We start from the raw sequence: 16420 nt of genomic DNA, 5'->3' as shown, positions 1-16420 counted from the left end.
CTACATGTAACCAAAGGGTATGAAGGTTCAGCTATGCAAGATGAACAAGTTCTCAAGACCTAATGTCCAGAATGGTGACGATAGTTTAACTATACTGTATTGTACACTTGAAATTTACTGAGTATAGATCTTAGATCTTTCCATACACACCACACACACATTCATACAAATAGTAACTATGTAGAGGTGATGAATATGTTAATTAGCTTAATTATGGTGATCATTTAACAATATAGGCATAGATCAAAACATTGTTATACACCTTAAATATATAGTTTTTATATGTCAATTATATCTCAAAGCTGTTTTTAAAAAAAAAAGGAAAGAAAAAAATGGACGATTTTATTAAACAAAAATTCTGCAAATGTTAACATTTACCATAGTGGCTTTATACACACATAAATTTTTTTTGAATTTTTGAATTTTATTTTTTTTATACAGCAGGTTCTTATTAGTTATCTATTCACACACACACACTTATTTTTCTGAACCATTTTGGAATTGAAGACATGATGTCCCTTTATCCTTAAATGCTTCCATGTGTGTTTCCTAAAACCCAAGAACTGTCTCATGATAACCATGATACTATTAGTAAAATCAGGAAATTAACATTGATATAATACTATTATCTAGTCTACAGACCCTATTCAGATTATTCCAGTTGTTCCAATAATAGCTTTATTAGCAAATTTAAATCCCTGTGTTGAAAAAAAAAAACAAGACTACATGTAGCCAGCCAATATTTTAAAACGGGATCAATAGAAGTTGCGAATCTGTGAATCCAAATACCAGGAGCTGTAATGCCTGGAGTTCCCCAGGCTGTGTATGTGACCATGGCTCCATCGATGCCACACAGGCAGGACAGTGCAGATCCAACAAGATGGATGCAAAAAGATGGATGAAATGATTTATCAGACACTACACTACTCCATGTTATAAAAATCATAAATTCCTTGGAATAAAGATCATTTATTACTGAGCACAAAATATCCACTGTGTAGGGGAAAGAAAAAAAAAAGGCATAACAAGACCAAACAGGTTCAAAGAAAGAAATGGGTATTTTTAAAGAGTTGTTGCATCAGCTCATCTGTAGTTTGTGAAACTATGTTATAGCAAATCCTGATAAATTATTTTGCCACACCCCATCAACAGGTAAGAATTTTCCAATAAATACAAATCAGATTTTTAAAATATTCTGCATGATATCAATTTTTAAAAATTAAGTATGCAGTACAATTTTTATTTTATTTTATTTTTGCGGTACGTGGGCCTCTCACTGTTGTGGTGTCTCCCGTTGAGGAGCACAGGCTCCGGATGCACAGGCTCAGCAGCCATGGTTCACGGCCAGCCGCTCCGCAGCATGTGGGGTCCTCCCGGACTGGGGCACAAACCCGTGTCCCCTGCATCGGCAGGCAGACTCTCAACCACTGCGCCACCAGGGAAGCCCAGTACAAATGTTTTTGAGTGTAAAAATGGATAGGTGAAATGTCTTGTGTTTATTTCATTAACTATTTAGTGTTATAAAATGTGTTTATGTATGTGTGTAACTTTAGAATAAACCCAGATGTTTCCGATGAACCCAAAATGATAGAATTGCAATAGACTTCACACAACAGACTTACACAATATATTTATATTAAATAAAAAATTTTCTAAGACTCATGCTTTTAAAGCTGATCTATATCACAACATATCCAATTTCATAAATTCTGTGCCTTACCTTTTGTGCTAAAACAAGGCAGGTTCCAAATATATGGTTTCCCACTGTAGTTTAATAAAGGCTACAAACCTATCAGATTTACTCACAATTAATCAGCAGGGTACTGAAGGATTTTTTTCCCATCAGAAACAAAGTCAAAAAGCTTATCTATCTATATATAACTATACATCTCCTTTGTTCCTCACTTGAATGTAAGCTTCTCCCGAGTATGGTGGTTTGTACAAAGCAGCAGCTCAATAAACATTAGTTGAATAAATAGGGCTCTCTCTTTTAACCCCACCCTACCATAGGCACATAACTACTATTAGCAAGTACAAGTAGGCAACTAGCTTGGAGGCCACCCACCCCCTGTCCCTGGAGAAATGAGTCAAAGTGTAATCACCTGAGCAGAATCTATTTTATTGCAAAGAGTTATCACCTGATTCCCTTGAACACAAATAATTCAATGAATTCCTTAGGCTTTCAAGGGAGTTCATAAAGTTACATGAGGTGCCATGAAATTTACTGGCCACAGTGAACTTATTCTGGTGCCAAAGCTCCTTTTGTAAAAGAAGCTGTACATAGAGCCAAATTCCCGTTCTTGTTTCCTGTTGGTTCTCTTCCATGCCAGCCACCTTTAACCCCATGAAAGCTGAAGGACCCTACCACAAAATCAGCCCCCTTCTGGCGGCTGACCCCAGCCCCCCTTGCCTTGGAGCTGCTCCCATCCCTGTAGTGGAAAGTTGGCCTTTTGTTGCCTGCAGATACGCCCTTGGTCGGTTCTTAACCCTGTACCCTCCCAGGACAGTGAGAAGCTCAGGTGTTAGCAGTTGCTCTTGGAAGATCATTCCTTTAGTTCTGCTCAGAGTCCAGTTGGTTGAGTCTCTTTACAATGATGCTGTTGATTTTCTTAAGATCATCTATGTCCTTTCCCTCAGCTGCTAGTCTTCTTGACACATCTTCCATCTTGTTGCCAGTTTGAACTTTAAAATGAAAAACAGACAGTGTTACACTGGCTTCCAGTGTATTCCATCGGGACTCATCAGAGCCCCGTTGGGGTGCTCGGCTCGAGAGCTGAGAGGCCCTCTTGGCAAATCCCCTGCTCCAGTATCCCACGCAGCCCAGAAGCCCAGAAGAGAAATTGATGAAGACTGAAGTTACCGATCAAGTGAATTATTTTTACGACTTCTTGGTGAAAGACTTGACTACCTTTGGCAGACTCCACACAGATTTTCGCTAAGAAAGACTCTGCTGTGAGCAACCGAAGGAAACCACCAGCGTCTGATTATTCCCACAGAAGTGACTGTTATGTTGTCTCATTTTGAGACCCATTCTCAGAAAAGGTTTTTCACTTCACATGTGGGAGGTGGGATATTTTGGGTTCCAGACTACTTTGATATACACAGCTCTCCTGGTGCTAAATTACCAACCCATAATGAATGTATAATAATTCCCCTCAGACCACCCTGAGAGCAGAGAGTCCATATTTCCAAAATAAATAGAACCCCTGGTTATTGAGTAAGTCAGGGAATGGAATACTCTGAGGTCTGCTTATGAGTTAAAATTTCCAAGAAAAGCAGCACAAAATCAGTATTTAATATGTGAGCTCCTTATCATTTCCATTGCAGGCAAATTTTTTCCAAGATATCTTTCAGGAACTAAGGATGGTGGTAACATGCCACTGGGTTTAGCCAAAAACTAACGTGGGAAAGTGTTAGAGCCTCACCTTCCAGGCTTGGGACAAACTGTTGCCCAGAAGCTGCCTTTCCCCCATATCTGAAAAATTATGTTGGATGAATTATGGTCCAAGACATGACAGAGAGGTTTTAACTGAGATTTGATGCAGAGCCAGGCAGAGATACCACTTGCTTCTGGAGAAAAGTGTGAAACAAATAAATCCATAGCATGTGACATACTTCCCCTCTTGGGAACATTCTACATTAGTCAAACACAGAAGGAAGTAGCAGCCATGTTGGACTAAGTCTGTTCCACAATACAGTGGTTCCAAGTTAAATTCCAAAAGAGAAAAAGGTTTCTATATGCAAAAACGTTAGAGAAAAATCATGCCTGACCTGCCTTTTGGAAATTCACAAGAAGTAAAATAAAATACCTTAAGTATTACTAACCCAGCAATTCTCAAACTCATTTGACCATAGAACCCTTTTTTAAGTTAAGGCAATACTTGCATCACATCCCACATATCTACATTGCTTGGCCACTGGAAACTGTTACAGAGGCAGGTAGGCATCCACGGTAACCTATCCTTGCTGTCCGTTATTCCTCTTTAGGACAGAGATTGTGGCAAAAACACAAGGCCCAACAGTTTATTCAATGTAATCAGTATAAAATAGCCTTGGGGCTTCCCTGGTGGTCCAGTGGTTGGGAGTCTGCCTGACGGTGCAGGGGACACGGGTTCGTGCCCCGGTCCGGGAGGATCCCACATGGCGCGGAGCGGCTGGTCCCATGAGCCATGGCCGCTGAGCCTGCGCGTCCGAAGCCTGTGTTCTGCAATGGGAGAGGCCACAACAGTGAGAGGCCCGCGTATCGCAAAAAAAAAAAGAAAAAAAAATAGCCTTATTTCTCTTGCATAAAAATGTCAGGGTTATAAAGAATATAAGTTCTTACACTTCAGTTAAAATGACACAAATTGGCACTGAACCCCACTGAGAGCAAAACGGTTTCCTTGTTAAGGATGAGCACAGGCCAAGTTCATTTATAGCTGCCTGTGCCAACTCTGGTCTTAGGTTGGGCTAAGGTTTACCTGAAAACCACAGGAAGCCTTTATTATTACTTCAACACAGGCAGTGGAGGGCCAGGGAGGTCTGGAGGCAGACAGCTCAGGGTATGAATCCCAGTTCTGCTTCTGACTAGCTGGATAAATGTGGAGAGTTAAACTCTCTGGGCCTTAGGCTTTCATCGGTAAAATAGAAATATTAGACACTACCTTGAAGGGTAGAGTAAGGACTTAAGATAATGAATTTAATGTGTTTGGCAAAGAGTAATTGTCCAATAAAAAGACACTTCTTTATTCACATTTTCTTTCTTTTTTTTTTCTAAGATTTTTTTGATGTGGACCATTTTTTTTTAAAGTCTTTATTGAATTTGTTACAATATTGCTTCTGCTTATGTTTTGTTTTTTTGGCCACAAGGCATGTGGGATCTTAGCTCCCCGACCAGGGATCAAACCCGCATGCCCTGCATTGGAAGGCAAAGTCTTAACCACTGGACTGCCAGGGAAGTCCCTTCATTCTGTTTCTTGATATGACTTTGCCCTCAATATAAAACACTAGAAGCAAACATAAAATAAATCCTATTCATACAACGGGGTATAATATGGTGATAAAGTGAATGGTCTTTAATGTCAGGCAGGGGTGTCTCTGAGCCCTGATTAGGCACCATTGTCTGTTGGCCTTAGGCATATTAATTAATCTCTCTAAGCTTCAGTTTCAGCATTGATAAAACCAAAATAACAATAGGTCCTACACCACAGAGTTGTTATGAGGTGGTGAGCAAACAGACATAAATGCTTAGCACAGTGCCTGGGACAGAGTGGGCACCCAATACATAACATTTTTAATTATCATTGCCCTAAATCTTACTACTTATTTTCCCACAAAAAACAGCAGTCCCTTTGGGTTGCTCCCAAGTCGGTAGGCATACCTAAAATTTCTCAATAGTTTAACTTAGTCATTTCCCAGGCAGGTGAGGCAGGATGATATTTGGAGCATCAACTTATGAGGTATAACATTTCAGAAGAGTAATCCATGTGCTCTTTCCTGCAGGTTCAGGGCCACCCTCCTCCAAAGAATAATCACATGCAAGGGCACCATTATTGTAAGGAGGGTTCACACTGTAGCTTCTAAGTGCAAAAGGGCATCAGCAGGGTGACAAAGAAGCAATTAAACATCACCCCTTTGCACCAGCTCTGAAACCTATACCAGGAAGAGACCTTTAAGCTGGAAGAGAGATGAAGTTTTGGGGAGGAAAAGGGGTTAGAAGCTGTAAGAGTCATGCCCTCTGCCCACTTCCCATCACCACCACTGCTACACTACCTCCACTGATCCTGAATGAATCTGAAATAGAGGCATTTCAGAGACATGGGATCCACCTCTCATTTAGGAGTTCTGAAGGCTACAAGGCCTATAGGGCAGAAGAAATGACAGTGTGGTGGATCCAGCCAAAAGGGTATAAAGCATGACTCCTTCTCTCAGGCTCCGTCCACTCTTAAGAGGGGTGGGAGGGAACTGAAGTAACCCCAGATGGTGGTCTGCAGAGGACAGCTCAGGGAGGATGCTGGCGGGCTTTCCTGAAAGGGCAACATGCCTCAGGATGGACAGCAGCCCTCCCGGACCTGAGGCAGAGAGGAGAGTGGCACTGAGACCTCAGGGGATCTCTTGGCTGAGGGGCTGTGTAGGAAAGCCTGGGTCACCACTCAAGGGCGGACACGCAGGGCCCAGGCCAAGGGCAGGCAGGATGCCAGCCTGGGCGGTGTCAGGCAGTCTCCTCCCATCCCAGCACTGCCTCTGGGCCCTGGCACAAGCCCAGTTAGTGCTTCTAATGGATTTCAGGGAAGCAAGGGAACCTGGAAGAGGGGTGAACCTGACTGTGACTGAAAATTATAGACCTGAGTTCACGGAGAACCCATGTGTTGGATGAAGAAAACCCCGAGTTAGCTAGAATAAGCTGCCTACCATTGGCAGCTAGGGACTCCAGGTGAGAAATTAAAGCATTATAGAAACATTTAATGTCCATGTTTGCGAACTCCTGGCACTGAGGGCTTATGAGTGCCCAGCGGCCCGGCCCAGAGCAGCAGGTACCCTAAGCATTCATGCCCCCTCAGCCTTCAGCAGCAGCACTGACTGCCAGGAAGCTCTGCCTCATTACCGGAGCAAAGCTAAACAACCAGCTACAAAGTAAGTGCACAGCAGTGAAGAAAAGTGTGTCGATGGTACTTACCTATCAGAAATATCACGAAGGAAACCAGTGCCAGGCTGACAATCAGCACGATGATCAGCCCCACCAAAAACAGACTGTGGTTTCCACTTCCTGAGTTAGTGCCGATGTCCGGGATTTTCTCCTCTAGAGCTAATGTGAAACAAACAACAACAAAGACAAAAACTCCTCAGCATTAAAAAAAAAAAGAGAGCGAGAAAGAGAGAGAGAGATGTAAGGGATATGCCCATTTTCCCTCTGATCACTCTGGAAAGAGACTTATGTTTGAGGAATGTCTTTGGATCGGGTGCTCTTTGAGAATTTTTCACCTTCTTCTATATCAGTATCCAAAGAACAAGTCAGGTCAAGCTATCTCCTCAGCCCCTATTTGGAAAATTCTTTGAAGATCGTGTTAACACTGATGTAGCTGGACTTGGATTTTTCTTTTGCTTGGGGGAGGGGGGTGGTGGGCAGGGAATAAAGAAGTTAAGGGTTCAGAGTGATGGAGGCTCTATTGCCCTTTTCCCAAAGTGAGCCAAGAATAAAACACAGCTGGCTGTGGGCCACTGACTCTGGGTGAAAGGCTGAACACTCTGAGATATCTCCCAGAAAACTTTATGTCCTATAAAAATAACCAGTTATGCTTATATCCATTTAAACAACAACATCAAAATGACCCTGATGTAATTTGGTTTCTAAAAGCTGTTTCCAGGATGGACACGCTCTGGAAGCAAGGTTCTCTTAAGTGTTTTACAGTTGAACTGAAAATGCAACCATGCTTATAAAACAGCTTGGTTCACCCAAACCATGAATTGTCTGCATTTGGTCACTGTTTTGTAAGGCCTATTTGCCTAATAACACCCAAATTAAATTGCAAAAGAAATAACAGAAACTTGCGGTAATGGAGATCCTTGAATTGCTTTCTGTAATCCCTCCTACTTTGTATCAGTCCCACACCCTCTGCTACTTGATTATGGAGAGATGGGGGCTTAGGTCCTGTGCTTTATAGGGACATCCTGTGTCACACCCTCCAGAGCTTTTCCTTGCTAATCATAACCACGGCATAAGCCGGCACCCAAACACCTGCATTTATTGAGACCAACTGCAGTAAAAACAGGTGAAAATCTGAACAAATTAAAATGAAGAGAAAAACAAGAATTCAAAAAGGATTAAGGGGGCTTCCCTGGTGGTGCAGTGGTTAAGAACCCGCCTACCAATGCAGGGGACACGGGTTCGAGCCCTGGTCCGGGAAGATCCCACATGCCACGGAGCAACTAAGCCCGCGCACCACAACTACTGAGCCTGCGCTCTAGAGCCCGTGAGCCACAACTACTGAGCCTGCATGCCACAACTACTGAAGCCCATGCACCTAGAGCCCATGATCCCCAACAAGAGAAGCTACCTCAAGAAGCCCATGCACTGCAATGAAGAGTAGTCCCCGCTCGCCGCAACTAGAGAAAGCCCACGTGCAGCAACGAAGACCCAACGCAGCCAAAAAATAATAATAAATAAATAAATAAATAAATAAAAACACAAAGATTTAGAAGGGGAATAATGGACATAAAATTGGGACAGGGGCCTCCCTGGTGGCGCAGTGGTTAAGAGTCCGCCTGCCGATGCAGGGGATACGGGTTCGTGCCCCGGTCTGGGAGGATCCCATATGCCGCGGAGCGGCTGGGCCCGTGAGCCATGGCCGCTGGGCCTGCGCATCCGGAGCCTGTGCTCCGCAACGGGAGAGGCCACAACAGTGAGAGGCCCGCATACCGCAAAAAGAAAAAAAAAAAAAAAAAAAAAAAATTGGGACAGTAAGAGTTTCGAGCGCATGTGAAACAAACAGCAAGTGGGCATTTATCACCTGCGTTGGAATGTCAGCGTTTAAGCTAGAAAAGATGGGGCTCAGAATAACCTGATAGAACTCATTTATAATATTTAGGGGACAAGATACACATGTAGTATTTAGTATTCAGCAGTCTTTTATTTTGTTTTCCTCCTCCTCTTTCTAGTGCTTTAATTGAGGCAATCTGTAATCTAAAAAAATGAAGCTGACTTTTTTGCCCAACAAAATCTTAATGATTTTTTTTAAACTAGATAAACGTGTGGAACAATCCGCTATGAAGTAAGACCTCTCTAGGAAAGTGGGCACCCTCGGTGACCTGGCTGTGGTCACTAGAAGGCACAAAAGTGGCCAAGAGGGATGAGTAAGCCTCATCTCAGCAGCCTCCACCGCTTTCCAGGTAGAGAAACTCCACAGGGAACTTCTCAGAACTTTTAAAGACAAGAGTTCAAATCTTGCTTAAGAGCCAAGAAAGCCCACAAGCCTGGCAAGTATTCAGAGAACAAAAGCAAAAATTGCCTAATACTAAACAGCATCTCTAACGCGGAGGCTTCCTAATGCCCACCCCGCCCCCAGCCCACGACCACAGGTCCAGCTCAGCATTCGCTATTTTTAGGTGGCCTAGAAGCCCGGACGGGCGGCCAAGCCTGGGAAGGCACACATACGGAACAGATGCTGCGATCCGGCAGGACAGAGGTTTAGTTTGTTTAAGTCATTTATGGAATCCACAACATAAAGCTTTCTATCTTCAGGAATGCCGCCAGAGCCGGTGTCCTGGGAAGAAGGATTCATTGTCCCTGGAAGAAAACACTGCTGTTAAACACGAGAGGCGGGGCTGGGGAGCCGGCCTTCACACGGATTACAGCCCACAGGAAGTTGGGCTGGCATGTGAAGACCCACCCACACATACTACTGCCAAATGAAAGGCTAGAAAAGTTTAGCTGTTCCTTTTGGGGACAACATGTCTTCTTTTTGCTTTGCTTGCCAGGAAGCTCAGAGTCAAGTGTGTTTCCCAATTTTAACGCTTTAATACCCTGCTTATCTGCACTTGCTCTTTCTTCCTGCTCAGATTTCTCAATTCTGTCTATATTTACCCTGGGCCTCTTTTAATTTTTTGTAATTGATTTTTGAATATTTCTCTTTATTACACTGTTCGTATTCTGGTGAGACTTCTCAAATCCTTTGTGCAAGAAGACGATGTATAAACACATAAAAAGATAAAATTAAGCTAGGCAGCCTGTGGCCATAAAGATCCTGATAGAAGAAGAAAATGTTACTGTGAACCATTCTAATTGATGAGGCTTTAATACAAAACTATACTTTTTATACTCTCCCTCAATATGGTATAGGAGTCCCCACCTTAAAGGTATCCTTTAGTCATTACAGACTGGCTCTGAGACCTCAAGACAAAAATCTTAGCAAACTGAGTACGGAGATGAATACTGCAGTTGTTGGAGGCTAAACTTCAGGACCTCTCAGGTCTCTTCCTTCTGTGTTTCCTTAGAGTGCGGTCACTTACGTAATAATTCTAAAATTGTGGTTTACGTTGAAGATAATATTCTCTAATGAGAGCACAAGTTCAAGCTATACTGAAAAATCTGAATGGATTAAAAAGTTCTATTTTAAGATGTCCCTCTAGCACAACAGAAAACTTGTGACCTTTTAATTATGTGAAAAGAAGGTTCTAGGAAGACAAATTCCGATTGCTATCAAAGCTTTCTCCTTCACAGTTACCTCTTTTCATAAAATGAGTCTAATAATGGATGTAGGATTTTTTGATCGGGAAAGGATTTTAGACGTGCTCTCATCTAGCCCCCATCCTTTCCACAAATGAGAAAACTGAAGCTCAGAAGGTAAATGCCCAAGATCTTACATAAGCTAGTTGCTGGGCTGGAAGCAGGCCTCACGCTTCAGAGTTCACTGCCCCTTCCCTTGTGCCACCTTTCTTCTCCACACACTTCCCGAATCCTTTGTCAAGACTCAGCTCAAACCTCACCTCCATTAAGAATCAACCTGTCTTTCCCTTGTGCCCTTGCTGGATACTGTACATTCTTCTATCAGAACATCTGTTCTATTTTATCGCATTTATTTGCCTACATCTTTGATTTCCCCAACTGACTGAACACTCCATAGGGTAGTCTCCAATCCTATTCTTCAAATGCCCAGTGCCAAGTTGAGAAGCCAGTGATTTATGTTAAGTTGGAACACCTAAAATATTTTATTTAGGATTTAAATCTCACTATTTCCAAAAGAATTTGAGGCAGTTAATAATAAGTACACTAACATAAAACCGAGGTTAAGAATCCTCGTGTCGTATCTATCTGGACTTTAGTAAAAGCAGTGCAGAAAACTTCACGTCTGCCTATACGTGGCAACACACTATTGACTTCCTCTTAACATTTAAAAAATTTCCTTTAATGCCCAGCTACAGAATGAAGGCAAATATGATTAGAGTTAGGAGAAACCAAATTCAGGAAAAAAAAGATGAACACCTATAGAAGATCTGAAAAAAAAAAAAAGTATCAGCCATTTACTAAACAGATTAAACTGCACACTAAAATATTAAGACCGAACAATTTCCCAGTAATAACTAAAAACCTACTAGTACTTGTAAAAAAAAAAAAAAGTTCCCCCAGAACCCTAGCTAAGAAAAACAGTGAGCTCGAAAAGTCATGAACTAGTTAAATTTTTTTTCAAAGCAAAAATCTAAAAGGGTGTTTCAGTTATGCTGAAATTTTAATTAATAAGAACACTTAAATCCCTGAATATTTTAGGTAAGATACTACCGAAGCACTTTAGATATAGATATTACTGAATTCCAAATATACTTCATGGATCATTCCTAAGGGAATGATTTTAAGTGACAAAAAAAAAAAAAGTAACAGCATATAGAACAGAGGGGCCTTAGAGATCAATCAAATCTCATCCTTTTACAGATAAAACCAAAAGTGTTGACTGATGCATGGTCACAGATTCCTATTCTTTTAAAAATGTTTTCTATTTTATCCTCTCTTTATATATTATCCCAAACACTAATATCTGATGAGGCATAAAGGTTGTGTCCCATCATAGGATCATCATTCCAGACACAGCGTCTATTTTAGGCTTGGTGGCTGACACATGGTTCATTTTTGGATCTCTGACTTGACATCCTTGAGCCTTAGCTTCCCCTCTAGGGATGTAATTACTATTGCTTAAATCTCATACTGAGGCTTGAATCAGTGTTTACAAAGTAGAGGACTAGCTAGAAAATCATAGCTATAAAACTGACTTAAGAGCTGCACGACTAATAAAATCTCCAAACTACTGGCCTTGCTGCTAACTCAAAAGGTGATTCAATGCGACATCAAACCCAGAAGCATTAACATAACAACTTAGTGTGAACTCTGAAGCGCTCTGAACGGAAATCTCTTCATTTGGGTAAAGTCACAATGTAAATAGATGCTATTTCAATGCATTTTTAATTAAATGCAACATGCAAATGAAAAATAAAGAGCCACTAGAAAAAACTGAGTTGGGTGTGGTTCACTGACGTCAAGAGCCTGCAAATGACCCCGTGGGTAAATGGATACAAGATCACATGGCCCTCAAGCCAGGACCCATAGCTGTTTGACACTCAGTTGTTGCTATCTTTGCATCCCCACATGAGAGCATCTGGGAACCACCAGCAGTGCTGAAGCAGCCAGAGTGTTACTAAATTCTGCATTGCACTAACTTGACCCTCCTTCTTGACTGCGGTGTGCAAATTTGCTCATTAAGTAAGACTGACCAACCAAAGTAGCATCCTTTTCATGGAACCCTTTCTAATACCTTGAGCTGAAACATGTAAGTAATTTTATTTTCCTCCAGTTTAGATCAATGCTAACAGCTGATTCTTTTTGTCATTTAAGAATTCTTTGACTACCTACTAATAAATATTCTGACCAATATCATCGTCTATGAAAATTTGCTTTGCTCTTTACTTTTTCCCATAGGTGCTTAGTATCAAACCAGAGAAATAACTCAAACCAGCACTGCTTGCCACAAAATCAAAATTGTTATAATAGGATTTAATTCAAAGCTAATAGGAAGCTTTACTGAGCAAGTCATGGTAATTTGTTCTATAATTCCATTTCAGAGTCAGTGCCTCTTCACATCCAGGAAGTAATTTTTAAAATCAAGTCTAAATCATCTGTATCAAAAGTTAAAAAAGCACAGAGTAGGGTTTCCCTGGTGGTGCAGTGGTTAAGAATCCGCCTGCCAATGCAGGGGACACGGGTTCGAGCCCTGGTCCCGGAAGATCCTACATGCCACGGAGCAACTAAGCCTGTGCGCCACAACTACTGAGCCCATGTGCCGCAACTACTGAAGCCTGTGTGCCTAGAGCCCGTGCTCCACAACAAGAGAAGCCACTGCAATGAGGAGCCTGTACACTGCAATGAAGAGTAGCCCCTGCTCACCAGAACCAGAGAAAAGCCCGCGCACAGCAACGAAGACCCAACGCAGCCAAAGATAAAATAAATTTAAAAATTAAAAAAAAAAAAGCACACAGCACATGCAACAAAAAACATCCCAGCCTCAAGAATCATAATTCAGTCTCAGTAGAGTAATAGCATGCAAATTACTTACAAAAATGTGAGCTCTGACTGCTAGGTTACCAGGAAAAACAAATTATTCAGAGGCAACTATAATGACTTTCTAGAAATTCTGTAGCTCTTTCTTTGCCTCCCTTCAGCACATGGTGCTCCTATAAAGCCCATAAACCCCAGCATGAAACTGCTGGTCTATATTTAGTGTTAACTTAGCCAAGCAGTGTAAGATTCCAAATACTGACTTTTTTTCATAGTGCCTAAGGTTTTTAGTAAATATAGTACTGGGACTATGTTTTAAAAAGAAAAAAAACCACCATGCCTTGATTTAATTGGTAACTGATGAGGTTCTGATTGGACTGAGATTTATGTCCTTATTTGGCGGATGTGTAAACTGACACAGTTCCTGCACTTCTGCCAGGAGGTGCTCCCATATATAAATATCGGGTAGCAGGCTGGAGTTGCCACTCTGACAACTAACTTGCACAGGACTCCAGTCAACGGGAAAAGAATAAGGCTGACCGTCTAACCAGGATGAGGGCAGATCAGAGGACACCTAGGGCTTGCAGTAGCTACAGAAGCGGACTGTGCGTGGGAGATTGCATGGCTACAGACCCAGTGCCCCCACTGCCGGCAATGGAAGCACTTTATCTCATCAACTTTCTTTCCTTTTCAAAGGCTTTATTCTGAGTTTTTAATGCGTCCTCCTTTCTCAGGAATGTCAGCCTCTGACATGGTTCCCTCTCACACATGCCAAGGACCGTCTGCCCTCTGGGGTACATAAAAGCAGCACAGTGAGGAGTAGACTATACCACAAGCCCACCCCCTGACTATCCGAGCAGGATACTGAGGGTTAAGTGGTAAACGGATACGTAACCCTTTATAATCCTACCCTCCATTGCCATCGCTAGACAGACATTAATTCATCCTTGAGACATATTGCACGTCAATTAGAAAATGTTTGCTCCACAAAATTCCTTTTACGTCTGTATTCAGTATGGACCTCACTCTCCTTTTGGGGGAAAAGAGTGTCATCTTTCAAAGCTTTATCTATACCTGAGGACCAGTTCATGAAGAAAGGCAATGTAACTAGTAACTTTTTCTCAGAAGCATATAATACATTAAAAGCTATACCAAATTTCTTGGAAAATGAGAATGTTTGTTAGCTATTATTTTAATTATCATATTCAGCTTTAATCTCCCAACTACCTCATCTGTTTTAAACCATCTATTCTTTGAAAAAATAATAGGATGGCCTCATTTTGAACACTGTTTTTCTCTCTCCTGTAAACCAAACCCTTCAAGTATCTGTCACCTCCACTCCACCTCAAAGGTGAGGAAAATGGAGACTAAGCAACTCCTCCTGCCAAAGTCTGAATTCAACCCTATTTTACACCAGTGAGGGGGATGAGATTTTTTATGGCTTATGAGCCGTTAGACTTCTGGAGAACCAGTGAAGAACAAAACAAGACAACCTACCTCATTTTATCTACTCTGTATCTGAAAGGCCACATCCAGAAGAGTTTTGAGTCACAAAAAGAAAATAGGTATTCTCACATGAACTGTTCAACCTGGGGATATTTTCAAGTATTTCTTGCTTTTTCTTTCAAGTATTATATCTCATTCCCAGGAAATTAAAACATGCTACCAAAGACTTGAGTCAAAGATACCAATTGGTTCAAAATTAATGACTGAACCTCGAAGAACTTACTAGGCAGGGACCATTTTAAATTCCTTTAAGCCAGCAAGATTAACCAAGAAGCAAGGAATGAATTGGTCTCTCATATACCATTTTACTGCTCTGAAGAAAACTCAAGCATTCTTTCACATTGAATCCCCAGTTATCCTGTCTAGCAACTACCCATCAATTTGACAAAAGGCCCCCGTCTATAAATTTAATATACAAATTAACACTTACTTATATCTTCTTCCTCCTAAAATCCCAGTAAGGCAGAATAAAAATTATAAAACCACAAGTATAAAAACAGGAGGAAACACTGAGCAAGATTTCAACAAATGTATCAAATATGGGAAGGAGAGAGTGGTTGGTACCTGCCTTAGCACACCTCCGGAGGACCATCACTGCTGAGTGAGGTGACAGACCCTGCAGAATTCAGGCAGGCTCAGGAACTGGCGGCAAAAGTGAAGTATGGAGCTAAATACAGGCAGGTAATTTCACGTTAGCTGAAAATATAATGCAATAAGAAGACTGGAAAACCATGTTACAGAAATCTCCCAAGAAAAAGAAATAAGGCCAGAGGCTCAACCCAGCAGCTCTAGTATCTCATGGGAGTTCCAGATCAAAGAAAATGTGTATGTGTGTGTGAAGGGGGAGGGGAGGTCAAGAACTTAGTATTTTCCAGATTGCCAGAGTCCACCAAAGCACAGTACCACCCGCTTTTAGAACAGTAGAGACAGATTCAAAGAACAAAAGAAACAAATCAGAAATTAAAATCCCATCAGATATCGCAGCAACACTTTAATAGAGCAATGCCTTCAAAATCCTTAATTTGGTTTTCTACCTAGAATTTTATATACCAAGCCAAAGTATCTGTCAGACATTTAAAGTTCCAAAATAACTGACCTCCCACACACTCATTTCCAGAAGTTACTGAAGGAAGTGTTCCACTTTAACAGGAAAGTAACCTAATAACGAAGACAGGGGGTCCAGATGTGTAATCCAACTCGCGAGAGGAAAACAAATCCCAGGATGATGAAGTCTCAGGAAACAGCTGTATACTAAGATGAGAGAGAAGTTAGTCTAGACTGAAACAAGTACTCTGTTGGGCTTTGACCATGTGGAAGATAGATTAAAGAAGAATTTTACAAACTTACTTGGGACTATTTTGGAAAAGTTAGCGATGTGTGTGTAAAACCAAGGCAAGATGTCCTGTGAGAATGGAAATGTAAGCATAGTAAACCATCTAGTTCAGAAATGAATAGAAATATGGTCACTATAATGCAAATGATGCTGATTTAACCAAAAAAACAAACAAAAAACCGAAACAAAATGGGAGAAGGGAAAAGTAAAAAGGCAGAAATCTTCACCTATTGAATAAAGAAATAGCTGTGTAAGCATACTACTTAGAAATCTGAAACCAAGGTGCTAGGAAAAAACTATAAAGGCTGAAATGAAATCCCTCATGAGAAATGGGAAAGGATGGCACAGGGAGCTAACTTCCTTATAAGCCTTGACATACTATTATGTATATACATCACTTTAATAAAAATTCATTAATATCTTAAAATATACATATATGAAATTGAAAATTTAGAAAAAAATATTACTTGCAATCTCTTCTCCATGGTTCTAACCTACTTGGAATATAAAGAGATGACAACACACAACACCAGGTTCGAGATTCCAAGTCTGTTTTCCATTGCACT

General features: G+C 41.3%; 1 protein-coding gene across 1 annotated transcript; it reads right to left on the bottom strand.

Moving 5' to 3' along the window:
- Positions 1–1771: 1771 nt before the first annotated feature.
- On the bottom strand, positions 1772–16299 carry LSMEM1 (leucine rich single-pass membrane protein 1). The gene is made up of 5 exons (XM_060107972.1): positions 15618–16299; positions 15086–15217; positions 9131–9262; positions 6656–6784; positions 1772–2682 (listed from the first exon to the last, which is right to left on the bottom strand). Exons 2-5 carry the CDS (start codon positions 15111–15113, stop codon positions 2552–2554), a joined length of 420 nt encoding a protein of 139 aa, XP_059963955.1. The 5' UTR covers positions 15114–15217; positions 15618–16299; the 3' UTR covers positions 1772–2551.
- Positions 16300–16420: the final 121 nt, after the last annotated feature.

The sequence above is a fragment of the Mesoplodon densirostris genome, chromosome 9 (assembly GCF_025265405.1).
Source record: "Mesoplodon densirostris isolate mMesDen1 chromosome 9, mMesDen1 primary haplotype, whole genome shotgun sequence".
NCBI classification, from domain to species: domain Eukaryota; kingdom Metazoa; phylum Chordata; class Mammalia; order Artiodactyla; family Ziphiidae; genus Mesoplodon; species Mesoplodon densirostris.
Note: the sequence above shows the minus strand (reverse complement) of the source record. Positions and strands in the feature narration are given on the sequence as shown.